Genomic DNA, 12,562 nt, shown 5'->3' with positions numbered 1-12,562 from the left:
GCTGGCTGAGGGCACATAGGATCAAAGCACTAATAGTGGTCTGGACTCCCAGGGCCCACCTTGACACAGCATGGTTAGTGAATGAATAATGAGTGCTGTGATCAGACGGGACCATTCTGGCAGGCCTGCATCATGACCTCTTCAGCTGAGCATTCACTTTAGTTGCACTTTGAATTGCCTTGTGTTGAAAAGTGCTATATAAATAAACTTGCCTTGCCTTAGTTGCTGTACTTCAAATCACGCCTAAGTAAGATTTGAATGGGATGGAAAGAAGACATCAATGACACATTTCCGTAACCCAGGTCCAGGTAGTACCATGCCACAGGCGGCTGGGTTGCTGTTCGGTCTTAACGTCAGCATTAAAACCACATTTTGTCGCATGATAAATAAAAGGTCACTAAAAAAACATTGGAATTTTCGTAGGATTTTATTTTAGTTTGGAAGAGAAAATAAAGAAATATATAAATCTAAAATTGGGAATTTAATCCAAGAGACGCAAACTGGTAGCCTGTATCTGTTGTTTGTTATTAATTCTCCTTTCCTTTATTATTATATATATATATAAAGGGGCAGATATTTAGTGGTCAATTCAATGAAATTACAACAATAAAATACATTGCCTCCTGTGAATAATAGTTTTTATTTCTTTTGTCTTGCTTTTAAGATTTTTCTATGAGATTGTTGCCTCCTTCTTGATAACATTTAGTTAATTGTATATATTTTGTTACTAAAAGCAATGAAATTAACTTGACATTTTCAACAACAATGTGTCGCTCTCAAGCCAGTGTCCCAGTTACTTATAATTATCAAAGTAAGTACGAGTTTTCAGAGCTCGTTCCAAAAAGAGATGTAAAATATTTCAGTGTGCCAAACATCAAATTCACGTGTGTAGGCAGATATCATAAAAATATGTATCAAACACATTTATCAAACATATCTGCAAGGAGATTGATAGTATCTTCAATAATCTAATATAAAAATATGCTAACAATAAAGACCTGTTCAGAATTGTATGTTGTATGAAGCATGTAACACACACACTTGCATTGTGTGTTTGTGTGTGTTTCATCTCATCTCACCTTTTCAGTGTTGGTTGTTATGTACCGGGGGGGCCTGGGGCTCAAGCCGTGTTGACATCTAATGCATCTTTCATTTCCCCAGGAACACAGTGACCTCTCTTGAAAACGTATTCTTCCAAAAGGCAATGCATCAATTTCAACACTGCTTGACATTTGTTCACAAGATTTACTGCTCAAATTGAACACGGGTCTTAACATTTAAAACTCATTTAATTTCAGTAATTAATTTCTGGTGCTGTGATTATCATGCGCAGATAGGGGTGGCAGAGAGTGCATTTACATTTGTTTCCAGTATTAGTAAATATCGCATTCTCCATTGTTTCTCCCATGACAAAACAATCAAGAAAGTATGTTTTCAGAATTGGTTATTTCCAAGGTTAATTAGCAAGGAGCGGTGTTATGTTACTGAGTGTTTGTTGCCTGAGTAGAAGCAGGGTTTGTACTCAGTTACCCCCCCCCCCCAGCATCATGGTGTGTTTTCTCTGATCTACAAAGTGATGCTTTTTATTACCTGTAAGAGTTTACCCACACAGAGGGGAATGTACAGCAATACAGATCTCTGAACCTGAATGATTTCTTCTCTTATTCTCTCAAAATAGTATTTCCAGTAGGGCTGCTCAATTAATTGTATTTTAATCGCAATTACGATTTTGGCTTGCAACGATTATGAAAACAACATAATCGAAATAAAACGATTATTTCTTTTTCTTTTTTTTAATTGGTTTTTCAGTTGAATTATACTTAAAGTTCAGCGTAATCAACTGTTAAAAACATACTGTTCAATTTTCTTTTTCAATAAATGGATGTTTTCAAAGTAAATGGATAATCGTTTTTAATAACGCTGTGGCGTAGTGGACTAGTGCGTTGGTGTTCGCATCCTGGGAGCAAAGGTTCAAACCCCACTGCAGTCAGCATGTCGTTGTGTCCCTGGGCAAGACACTTCACCCCAAATTGCGCCTGTGGGGACTGTCCCACAGTATTGAGTATGTAAGTTGCTTTGGATAAAAGCGTCTAACAAGTGACATGTCATGTAATAATCGTGATATCAATTATTGACCCAAATAATCGAGATTATGATTTTTTTTTTTGTTGCCATAATCGAGCAGCCCTAGTTTCCAGTTATTATTGGCCTCATCTTTTGTAGTGTAATGTATCCCATGTGTATGATATACATTTGAACGTTATTACATTGAAACTTATTTTCTAAGATTTTCACTTTTCTGTCATGTATATCTTATAGTAAGATTACTGGATAACCTAGATATTTGAATTACTGAAGAGATCCTGAACCATATTGTGTTGTTTGATACATGCTTTTAGACCTGTATAAATATAAATCTTTTTCTGTGCTAGAATCCCCTGAAACAGAGGCGGCCATGGACTTAGGAGCGTCTGAAGTGATGGAGTCCGAGGTTCTTTATGACTGCGTGATCTGTGGCCAGAGCGGACCCTCCACCGAGGACAGACCCACCGGTCTTGTAGTTCTCCTCCAAGCATCCTCAGGTACTGCATGTCCCAGCATCCTCCTCTTCCATTCTCAGATACTACAAAGAATAACCTACACCACCGTTCCCCGTCTTGGTTTTTGAGTACAAGTTAAACAACCACACATGACTTTTCTATTTCTCTGTTGGAAGTCTTGCCTTTAAACAAAAACGGTAGCCCGTTTGGAGTCACTGAATAGGAAATCAGAATTGTTGGGGGTGGGTCTGACTGTTTTAATTGGCTCATTCATCATTCATGTTGATCCCTGCTCACTTGGTCATTGAGCATTTCATTGTAAGAGGTCATGTCTTTTCCATTCATGCGGACAGAGGGGGATCACTCACTGTCATCCACATAAATGGCATGTTTGAGGATTAATTAGTCACCCTGTAAAACGGTTCAGAAGACTGACCTCAACCTAAAAAACATCTTGTCAAATCGACCAACAGTGACCAACAGTGTTACCCACAGAACCATAATGGCATACGAAAACACCGTCCTATTTTTTGGCGACAAGACACCTTTATCATTTAAAGCTTTACGTTTTTATATTTAGATTTAATTGTTGTTAAATGTCAGGTTGTGTCTGTTTTATCAGTCATAAACAAGAATACACAAAGTAAAACTTTATAGGGTAGTCAATAAAAAATGTATATCTTAATTGACAATATATTAACTGTTTTAAGTTTTTTTTTAAATCAAGGAAAACACTTTCTGACTTGTCACCAAATAAATGAAATGTGTAATTTATCAGTGATCAGTTGTTGCCCTAATACTGCATTAACTCTGACCACATTTCCAAATCCTTGATTTTCTTTCTTTTTTCATCTTTCTGCTAAACACATTTCTTCATATTTTAAACTGACCTCTGTGATTGGCTTTCAGTGCTCGGACACCGCTGCAAAAACCAAGAGGCGAAGAAGCTGCCGACGAGTGATGAAGAGCATATCTACGCTGCAGACACGTGTGGAGTGTCTCATGATGTCATGCTCACGCTCATGCAACGATTCTTCAAAGATGTAGGTGTTTCTGAAAATATGGTCAGCTTTACACAGGAGAGGGAAAAAGGCTGAGAGCACTATTAGTGCATTTCAGTGTTTTAAATTGCAGCTCAAGCTGTTTCTTCTGTCTGTTTGAACTTTGTGCCATTTAGTTTATACTGTGTGTATTGAAGCATCTGTTGAAATCCTTTTAAGAGACTGTACATTGATAGATGGTTAAAGACTACATTCTTAAATGCTTTTTATAGTCAAAGTATAGGCCAGCTAATTGCTGTAACATCACTATAAAGATGTAAAAATGTGACACACAGCATTATAGAAATGCACATACTGTACCAGTTGGCAGACAAATGCAAATCCTAATTAGCAAATGTAAAACAAGTAATGATTACCCTAGTTGAATGTGATCAAATCTAATAAAAAGCTGGTGATTCAACCATGCAGTGTAATTGTTCGATAAAAGTTGCTGACTTTATAATATCAAATCAAAAGGGTTTATTGTAGTTTGTTAATTCAACCTTTAAATGTATTTATTTATTAGCACCACAGTATACACATAAGGTCCAGGAGGTTGACTGCCTGAATGCAGATTTGCATGCTTTAATGGATGTGATTTCTCTCTTGTGAACTCTGCAGAGCTCTTGTCTGCAGTCCGTGTCGATAGGCTGGGACGGAGGCGTCTACGTTCAGACCTGTGGTCACACTCTGCATATTGACTGCCACAAGTCATACATGGAGTCTCTGAGGGTAAGAGAGATCCTGACCTTATCACTTATCTTTGACGGAAAATAATCAATTACAATTATGACAATTTATTCACAATTCAAGCATTAGTCCAGTGATGTATGGTCTGTTTTGAGTAAAAGCCACTTAAATAAGAGATTTCTTAACTGTTTTGTACGAAATTGAATACTTCTGCATTTTTCTTTTTTACTGTTTGACACAAGTTGAGCAAAACAATGGAATTATTTTAGCTCTCACAATAAATAGACACACACTAGTCCTTCTAATTTTTTTACTTTTGAAAATCATTACCCTAGATCACTAGAGCCATAGATCCAATAGTCGTTGACATTAACTTTGTATAGATTCAGTATGAGCTAAAGATTTTGAGTCGGACATTGTGAAACGCTGCGTATAATGTTTAACTTATTAAATTCCAGTGATAGGCGCCTCTTTCAAGTTTTGAGTTGAGATTGAATAGGTCATATTCTAACTTTCACGTGTCTTTTCAGAATGACCAGGTCCTGCAGGGCTTCTCTGTGGACAAGGGGGAATTCACGTGCCCACTGTGTCGACAGTTTGCCAATAGTGTCCTTCCCTGTCGCCCCGGGCGGGGCACGGATGCTGGAGCCTGGCACTCACCCTCTAACAAGAAGACGCTGGTTCTGGTGAAGGAGGTGGAAGATCTTCAGGAGAGACTTGCACTTTTCCCAGTGAGTTAAACAATACATCCAGGAGTGTTTTACTAAAAACATCCTGTATTTTACACAGAAACATATGAAGGACAATGCCAATGTCTTTCCATGTTTGCCATGCTTATTACAAATGACACATCTTTGGACAGTCCAACTATTGTGTAATGCATTCTTAACTTAGTGCTCACACGTTATTCTTAGCTTCCAGTTATTCTTGTTAGCTTCCAAAAATGCACTCAAGAAATATTTTCTTTCTGTTAGACGGAATCCAACTTGACTAAAGAGATGGAGCTGGTTATAAAAGACGTGAAGAATACCACCCAGAGAAAATACATGGACTACGGCAAGAACCCCGGCTCCCCTGATAATGACTTCCTCTTCATGTACTCCGTGGCACGGTAAGGACAGAGCCACACTCAGTTTAGTTGGGCTCAGCTCATAGAACCTTCTTAACACTGTTATGTAATAAAAAATATTGTTCCTGAAAGCAGAAGAACATTTCTGTATGAGGGTTAAATGATTTGAAAACATTTTTTAAATTGCGATTACATTGGACTTTCATGGCAAAGGCAATAAGATTTACAATATGTTGGGAATGATATCGGTATGAATATATACATATGATTTTGCTCCTTGTAGTCTGTCCCACAAGGCAGTGTAGATGGGCTGAATATCGCCCTTTTAAACAAAAAGGCGGCATTAAAAGCTATTTTCTTAATCTAAAATACTCCTTTGATTTATCCCATCTCTTTTCTATCAATCCTAACTAATAAGTTATGAGCCGTGAGTCGGTCATTTTGCATTATCTCTTTTTCTTTGTGTCTACTGACCTCTGTGTCTGCAGTCCTCAAATGTGGAGGTCCTCTTTCTGCACCAACTCACACATCTTTACACGCATTACACACCACTGACTGTTGAGACAATGGGGATGTCACTTTCCTCCTAATGCCAGCTCCTCAGCTTGAGTAACAGTGATTGTCCATGCAAAAAGACAGTAGTGTTCTCTCTCTGTGTTAAAGTTTGACTTTGTTAACATTTAGCTCCAGAAAGGAACTGAAATTCAATACTAGAGTTTTTGCATAACACTTGCACCACATATATGGATTGCTTGCATTTTTCAAACTTGTTCAGGGAGCTGTGAAGGTTTATTTATGTATTATTAATGTTTTCATTATACTACTGCATTGGTCCTGGAAATGTTGCAAGAACAGGGCCATTCGTGTGTAGAATCAGCAGCATTGTCAGTTTAGGCCACAGTATAACAGAATTGATTCTTGCTCTATCTTCACTTCTAGTTTGATGGATTTATTTGACCTTTTCTGACTTAATTTTAGGACCACTGTTTTGTGGTCTTCGGTGTGAAGAACCACAAAACAGTGGTCCTAAAATTAAGTCAGAAAAGGTCAAATAAATCCCGTTCCTTTACAATGCATTGCTGCGGAGCATCTTGGGATGAGCTAGTATTCTAAGACCGTGTTCAGTCTACCCGCCCAAATAATTTTTTTGGCATATCCAGATTGATTTTTTAGAAAGTCTGAACAAAAATGTTACAAATGAATTGAGATTTTTGCAAATTTGATCTCTTGGCTTGGATTGCCTGCAGTCTAAATGTATCCCTAGATGAGATGATGCACCTGAGATGTCCCAGTCATATTTTTGCCATGTCACTATCCCCCAGTGGCGAACCGTCAGGGCCTTCAAGGTATTCAGAGAATACCCTGGAACACTCAGATAAAACAAACAAAAAATCGATTTAATAAAATGTAATAAAATGAATAAATGAAAATCGTATCCGTGTTGTTGATCTGTAATACGTTGATTTGTTTGTCCTTCTCGGACCATGCACTATGCATTTCAGTGGTTTTGTGTTAGAAAAGAAAGCAACCAATCAGATCTTGTTCTGGGTCTCTGGGTAGAATATCCTTCAACCAAGGTATTCTACATCCTTGATCGAATGCCCTGGCCGTTGCACTGAATGAGAGCGTACGTTTGGACTGACAGTTTGATCAACCAATCATATATTGATTTGTAGCCAATGGGCGTATTCTTTCAGAGTTTCCCTCGGTTCCAGGGTATTCTAGAAGGCCCGCTAGTTAACTGGCTCGAGACAGAGGATCTAGAACGAATGCGACGAAGCAATTCATGCCGTTTTATTGTTTTTAACGTTGAAATGACAAGTGCAACAGGTGAAGATGAAGTTGTTGCGAAATTGTTGTGAGTACCCTTTTCAAGACGAGAATTCAGTGAAAAGACGGACATTATAATGCCGCGGAGGGGTGGGAGGGGGGCGGCGGCTGGGTGTGTCTACAGAAGGTCCAGTTGTGATGGCCACGGTTCGCCACTGCTATCCCCCCACCCTCTGGCAAAGGCTACAAAACAAATCTTGAAATAAACAGTTACAGCCTCAGTCTACTTCCCCAGGTGTTTGTATCTCCTCGACAAGCTGGTCAAACAAAAAATAACTGGCATTGAGTTAACCTTGGGGTCTTTAACTTCTCACCACTCCCTTCCCAAAAACCCTGCCCTTCCTGGAGTGTAACTCTCCGGACCGTTTGCCCACCCAACACTGAGGTTCCCCCAGCCCTCAAGATCCCCTGAGTGTGTCTTGGTGCCTGTTGGCTCTCTGAAGTTCAATGAACAGCGCAAATTGCCTGAGGAGTGGAAAATTCCTTTGTCACAGGGGCACTCTTATCAGCAAAAGCCAGATGGAGCTTCACCGTGGCTGCATTATCTATGTGAAATTGCTTTTTCTCCCAGGGAACTCGAGGATTTGCCCCCACCTCCCTGGCCCATAGAAAGAAACGGCCATAGGCGAGATGAAAACAAGCCCAGATCATTCTTATTTTAGTATGACCTATCTGTTTTCACCATCTATGTACTTTGTTAGAGCTTCTAGTTTATTTGTTCACTGTTTCGTATTGGGAAATTAAAATTCACAAGTGAGAAGTGTTTTGATATGCATGGGAAATGCACGTTAGAGATTATGCATGAACTGTGGTTGGAACAGCTTTATGCTAATGGTGTAGCTTGTGTAAAATTAGTCTTGGAAAGCTGTCATTTACTTGATACGGTATTGCTTCTGGAAAACATGCGCAGAAAATGGCAAATGGCTTGACTAGGCAGCATCTTTCAAACCTGGTAAAAGAGGCAGGATATGTAACCAAAGCTGAATATGATGAAAGTACCTCCAGCATGCTCTTTCTCTGATGAATGACTGAATCTTTAAATGAATACCTTACCGAAGATTTCAAATGTTTGTCCCATTAACATATCCCATGTAACCTTATAAACAAACAAATGTTTTACTAGCTTTCTGGATTATGGAGATGGTATATAGAACAACACATTTTTAAGTGTATCTTTGTGTGGTAGGGTTTATTTTAAACCTTAACTGATAATGTACTGTATCAGGGCTCAACACTAACTTTTAAAAAGTGGTTGCCAGCAAGTCATTACTTTTTGGTTAGTTTGGTCACCTTATATTTTAAAGGTCCCATGACATGGCCATTTCTACTGATCATAATTCCATTGTTGAGGTCTACTAGAATAGATTTACAATGTTCCAAACTCACATTGGGGCTCGCTGCTGCGGACAGTGTGAGCTGGATTACTGGGGTTGTTTCCTGGTGTGTGCTGCGTGGGGTCTGCGAGACACCGCGAAAAATCACCTTGAACTCAGGCTGAGAAATCTGCATAGCCGTGTGTGTGTGTGTGTGTGTGTGTGTGTGTGTGTGTGTGTGTGTGTGTGTGTGTGTGTGTGTTGTGTGTGTGGTGGTGTGTGTGTGTGTTGTGTGTGTGTGTGTGTGTGTGTGTGTGTGTGTGTGTGTGTGTGTGTGTTGTGTGTGTGGGTGTGTGTGGTGTGTGTGTGTGTGTGTGTGTGTGTGTGTGTGTGTGTGTGGTGTGTGTGTGTGTGTGTGTTGTGTGGTGTGTGTGTGTGTGTGTGTGTGTGGTGTGTGTGTGTGTGTTGTGTGTGTGTGTGTGTGTGTGGTTGTGTGTGTGTGTGTGTGTGTGTGTGTGATGTGTGTGTGTGTGTGTGTGTGTGTGTGTGTGTGTGTGTGTGTGTGTGTGTGTGTGTGTGTGTGTGTGTGTGTGGTGTGTGTGTGTGTGTGTGTGTGTGTGTGGTGTGTGCAGACCGTTCACATGCAGAAAAAGCTACATAACACACAAGGGGACGGGTAATAACCGGAAAAGCATGACATGGGACCTTTAAATATTTAGGATATTTATACTTACTAGTGTATCACTGTTATATGTTTGTGTGCACGATTTGCTTTTAGGTCAAGGGTTATGTTTGACAATTGTAGGTTTTGTGTGTCTGTCTGTTTTTTAAATCTGCACCTGTTGAACCGTTTCAAGTGTTTCTGTAATAATATGAATGTCTCCGTCTCCTCAGGACCAACCTGGAGTTGGAACTTGTTCATCGAGGAGGAAACTTGTGTTCTGGAGGAGCCAGTGCAGCCGCCAAACGCTCATGTCTCAGTGAGTGGTTCCTCCTAAACCTCTGCATCTTTTATAGTTTACAATACAATGTCTCTTCTTAACCAATCACATCTGTTAATATACTATGTGCTTACTCTGATATATTACTGCAGAGGAGAACACTGTTTTCATCGCTTAATAATAAATGCAGATTTTCGAATATCCAACCATCCATCTGTTGGTTTTCAGCTCCTTAAAGTGTTTCCACTGCTCTTTTCATAAAATTGTTGAAAAATGTCACATGTATTGTGCAGTTTAGCTTGACAATTATAGTGCCATGTTTTGCAGGTGACTATACACATTTCCCATGAGCCTTAGTGTAATAAACTGTCTGACTTGAGAGCAAACCCTTTCTACCGTGTTACAGCTGAACCATTAACAGGGAAAAACAAAGGGTCGATTAGCAATGGCAGGCAAGGATAGATGCTGTCCCAGGTGAGTTGTTGGGAGCAGTCGGGGTAAATGAAGCAGACAAATGGGTCAAGTGCTGTTTTTAGTTGATTGTGTCTCAGCTGACAAGGGCATGTGTCTAGTGGAGGATGAAAACAGTGATCTGAGTTCTCAAAGAGAAATCTGAACATGACCAATTACCAGCAAGCGCTGTATTGATGACTGATATATATTATTATTAAGTGTCTGTGGGTGAAGTAGTAGTGCAATCGAAAGTTGATATGAAGGTGTTGGAATTGTACAGACTACATCCCCTTCTCTGTTTGTTTAATTATTCTGTCAGAGTTGAGGCTGCTGCAGTGAAATGGCCTGTCACCCTTGAGTGGCTGGGAAGAGATTTCACACTGGAGGTTTGCCATTTATGAGCTACATTAACCACGTAGCCATGCTGACGGCCAAATGTACTCAGTTGCAGTACATTAGTGATCGTTCTTTTTAGGGAAATGGGATTGAAGGAAAACGGCAGACGTGTGCTAACTGAGAGCTCATGGGGTTCCTAAGCCTTTTTCCCAGTAGGATCTTCGTCTGTTCAACCGATGAGAATACGATGAAGCACAGACGAGAGCTGCCTGCAATTCCCTTGAAACCGGCCAAATCAACTCTAGAGAGTCCGCCTCCAAATGGCACGTCCTTGGTTTATTTAACTGCAAATACTTGAATGAATCTTTGGGACTATATCGCTCCTACTGTGGAGGGAGTGAAAAGGCATGTTAATCATATTGACCTCAGTTGTGCAAACTTGCAGTACTTGATGTGTGGATAGTAAAAGCTGTATTTCAGTTATTAAACCACCCTTGTTTACATGTGGACCACTGTATGATCAGGACACAAAAGCAGTTTTCAAATATCTGCCACATAAAAGTGAACGTGCATCAAAATGATCTTTTATTATCGTATGAAGTTGTTAGTGAACGTTTTTACAACATTAACACAAGAATATAACTCTTTCATGGAAGACATTTTGATATGTAAATAATTAAATAAATGACTGTTGAATTCATATTCCTAGTTTAAGACTAAAATAGCCTTACATGCTTTATTGTGTCATTTGTAGAAACATCAAAGCAGACTGTATCCTTTAAGATATGTTGTCACAAGCCACGACCCAATGAAAACCGGCTAACACACTATCAATTGGCTCGACACAAATAAATGTGATCACACTTTGGACCGGAAGCTTGAAATATGCCTTTTCCATCTGCGTACATTTTGACATTATATGATAATAGCAGGATTTGACTTCGCTGGATTGTATTCAATATTCCTCTCTATTTCTTCCTTAGCTCTTCTGGGGTTATCCAGGTAAGAGGGAAGCAGTGAAATAAGAGAGGAAACGAGCTGTAGGGATGCAATGGAGAACTGACACTCTGCTTTCTTCATGCTGTGTCTTTGTTTACCTGTGGAGGGCAGTGTTGCTCTAAGTATTGACTGTTCACACAAGTCAAATTGCAGAACAGATTTTTTTTAAAGCCCTTTGCTGCATTACTTCTTAATTCCCCGTAAAACAAAATCAAATAGGATTAGTGTTGCATATTGAAATAGGGTTTAGGTTTTACAGGAGGTTGTTGAGTTCACCTGAAGATGAAACTAATTGAATCTGATCAGTTTAGGCGCTGGCTTCTAACGAGTTCATATGTGTGTTTCAGCTTTTGCTCTTATGCTATTTTTTGTTCATGTCTTTTAATGGACTTGGTTTTGAGTTCATAATTAGAATACGCTGGTTAAATTATATCTAGACTAATAAGAAAGACAAGGACATCTCTTCAAATTGGAATATATTACTGAACATCTGAAATGACTTCCTGCCTTTTACCCATGTTACGGATTGCTGTTATGTCATACGTTTTGGTACTCATAACAGCTTTTCTGCTATTAAAAGCTAGCGTGGGCGCAGGAATGATGGTGTGTGCGCAGCAGGTCTCTCCTCATGTTCCATTAGTTTCACAATGAACAGGTGTGACCTGACCAAAGATTGCTCAAGGCTATCGAACACTAGCTTGTATCCATCTGGCCTGGTTCTACCGGAGCCGAACCAGTCGGTTCAAGTAGACTGCTTTCATCATTCGATCTACACCGGTTGCTGCTGGGGCGCGAAACTGAAGACCGAGAAGAACAAACACTTGCTGGTTTTGTTCCTGACCTTGTCCAAAACACAACAATGATGCGTTTTTGTTTTTTATGTCTTTCAGATCAGCTGTTCCACGTGCTGGCGATGCACATGCGACTGTACAGCATAGATTCAGCCTACAACCCCTGGACAAAGCTGACTCAGGTTATAGAACGCAGAGAGGCAGAGTGAGTGGCCTTTTCTCTAAAGTACCTCTACTAACAGTAATCTATAAATCTGCTAAATACATTTCCTTTACCCCCCTCCACCCCCTTCTCTACTGTCCCTCACACTTTGCCATCCTCACACAAACATGCAATCAAAGGACCACTTTGTCCTCCCTCTTAACACCACCATTTCCTCCTGCCCCCAACAGCTTGTGCTCCACACAAAGCGAAGCTAAAAACAGAAAGGGGACCATGGACGGTTACCATAGATACCAATAATTGCTGCATCTGGCAAATTACCGGGCACTCCACGGAGAGCAAAAACGACCCTGTCAAATTCACTGTACTGAGCACTACTGCACAACACCGACACCGT

At 39.9% G+C, this 12,562-nt stretch overlaps 1 protein-coding gene across 2 annotated transcripts in view; it reads left to right on the top strand.

Annotated features, from left to right (window-relative positions):
* Positions 1-12,562, top strand: part of ubr3 (ubiquitin protein ligase E3 component n-recognin 3) — a 39,403-nt gene that overhangs the window by 16,976 nt on the left and 9,865 nt on the right. For both annotated transcript variants that reach the window (XM_034213321.1, XM_034213320.1), the window contains 7 exons: positions 2,433-2,582; positions 3,450-3,583; positions 4,202-4,312; positions 4,801-5,001; positions 5,245-5,381; positions 9,377-9,462; positions 12,102-12,207. In XM_034213321.1, the coding sequence (XP_034069212.1) occupies positions 2,433-2,582; positions 3,450-3,583; positions 4,202-4,312; positions 4,801-5,001; positions 5,245-5,381; positions 9,377-9,462; positions 12,102-12,207 (925 nt within the window). The remainder of the gene's footprint in view (positions 1-2,432; positions 2,583-3,449; positions 3,584-4,201; positions 4,313-4,800; positions 5,002-5,244; positions 5,382-9,376; positions 9,463-12,101; positions 12,208-12,562) is intronic.

This window comes from Gymnodraco acuticeps, unplaced genomic scaffold, assembly GCF_902827175.1.
Source record: "Gymnodraco acuticeps unplaced genomic scaffold, fGymAcu1.1, whole genome shotgun sequence".
Taxonomy (NCBI): Eukaryota; Metazoa; Chordata; class Actinopteri; order Perciformes; family Bathydraconidae; genus Gymnodraco; species Gymnodraco acuticeps.
This window is presented reverse-complemented; position numbering and strand designations above follow the sequence as displayed.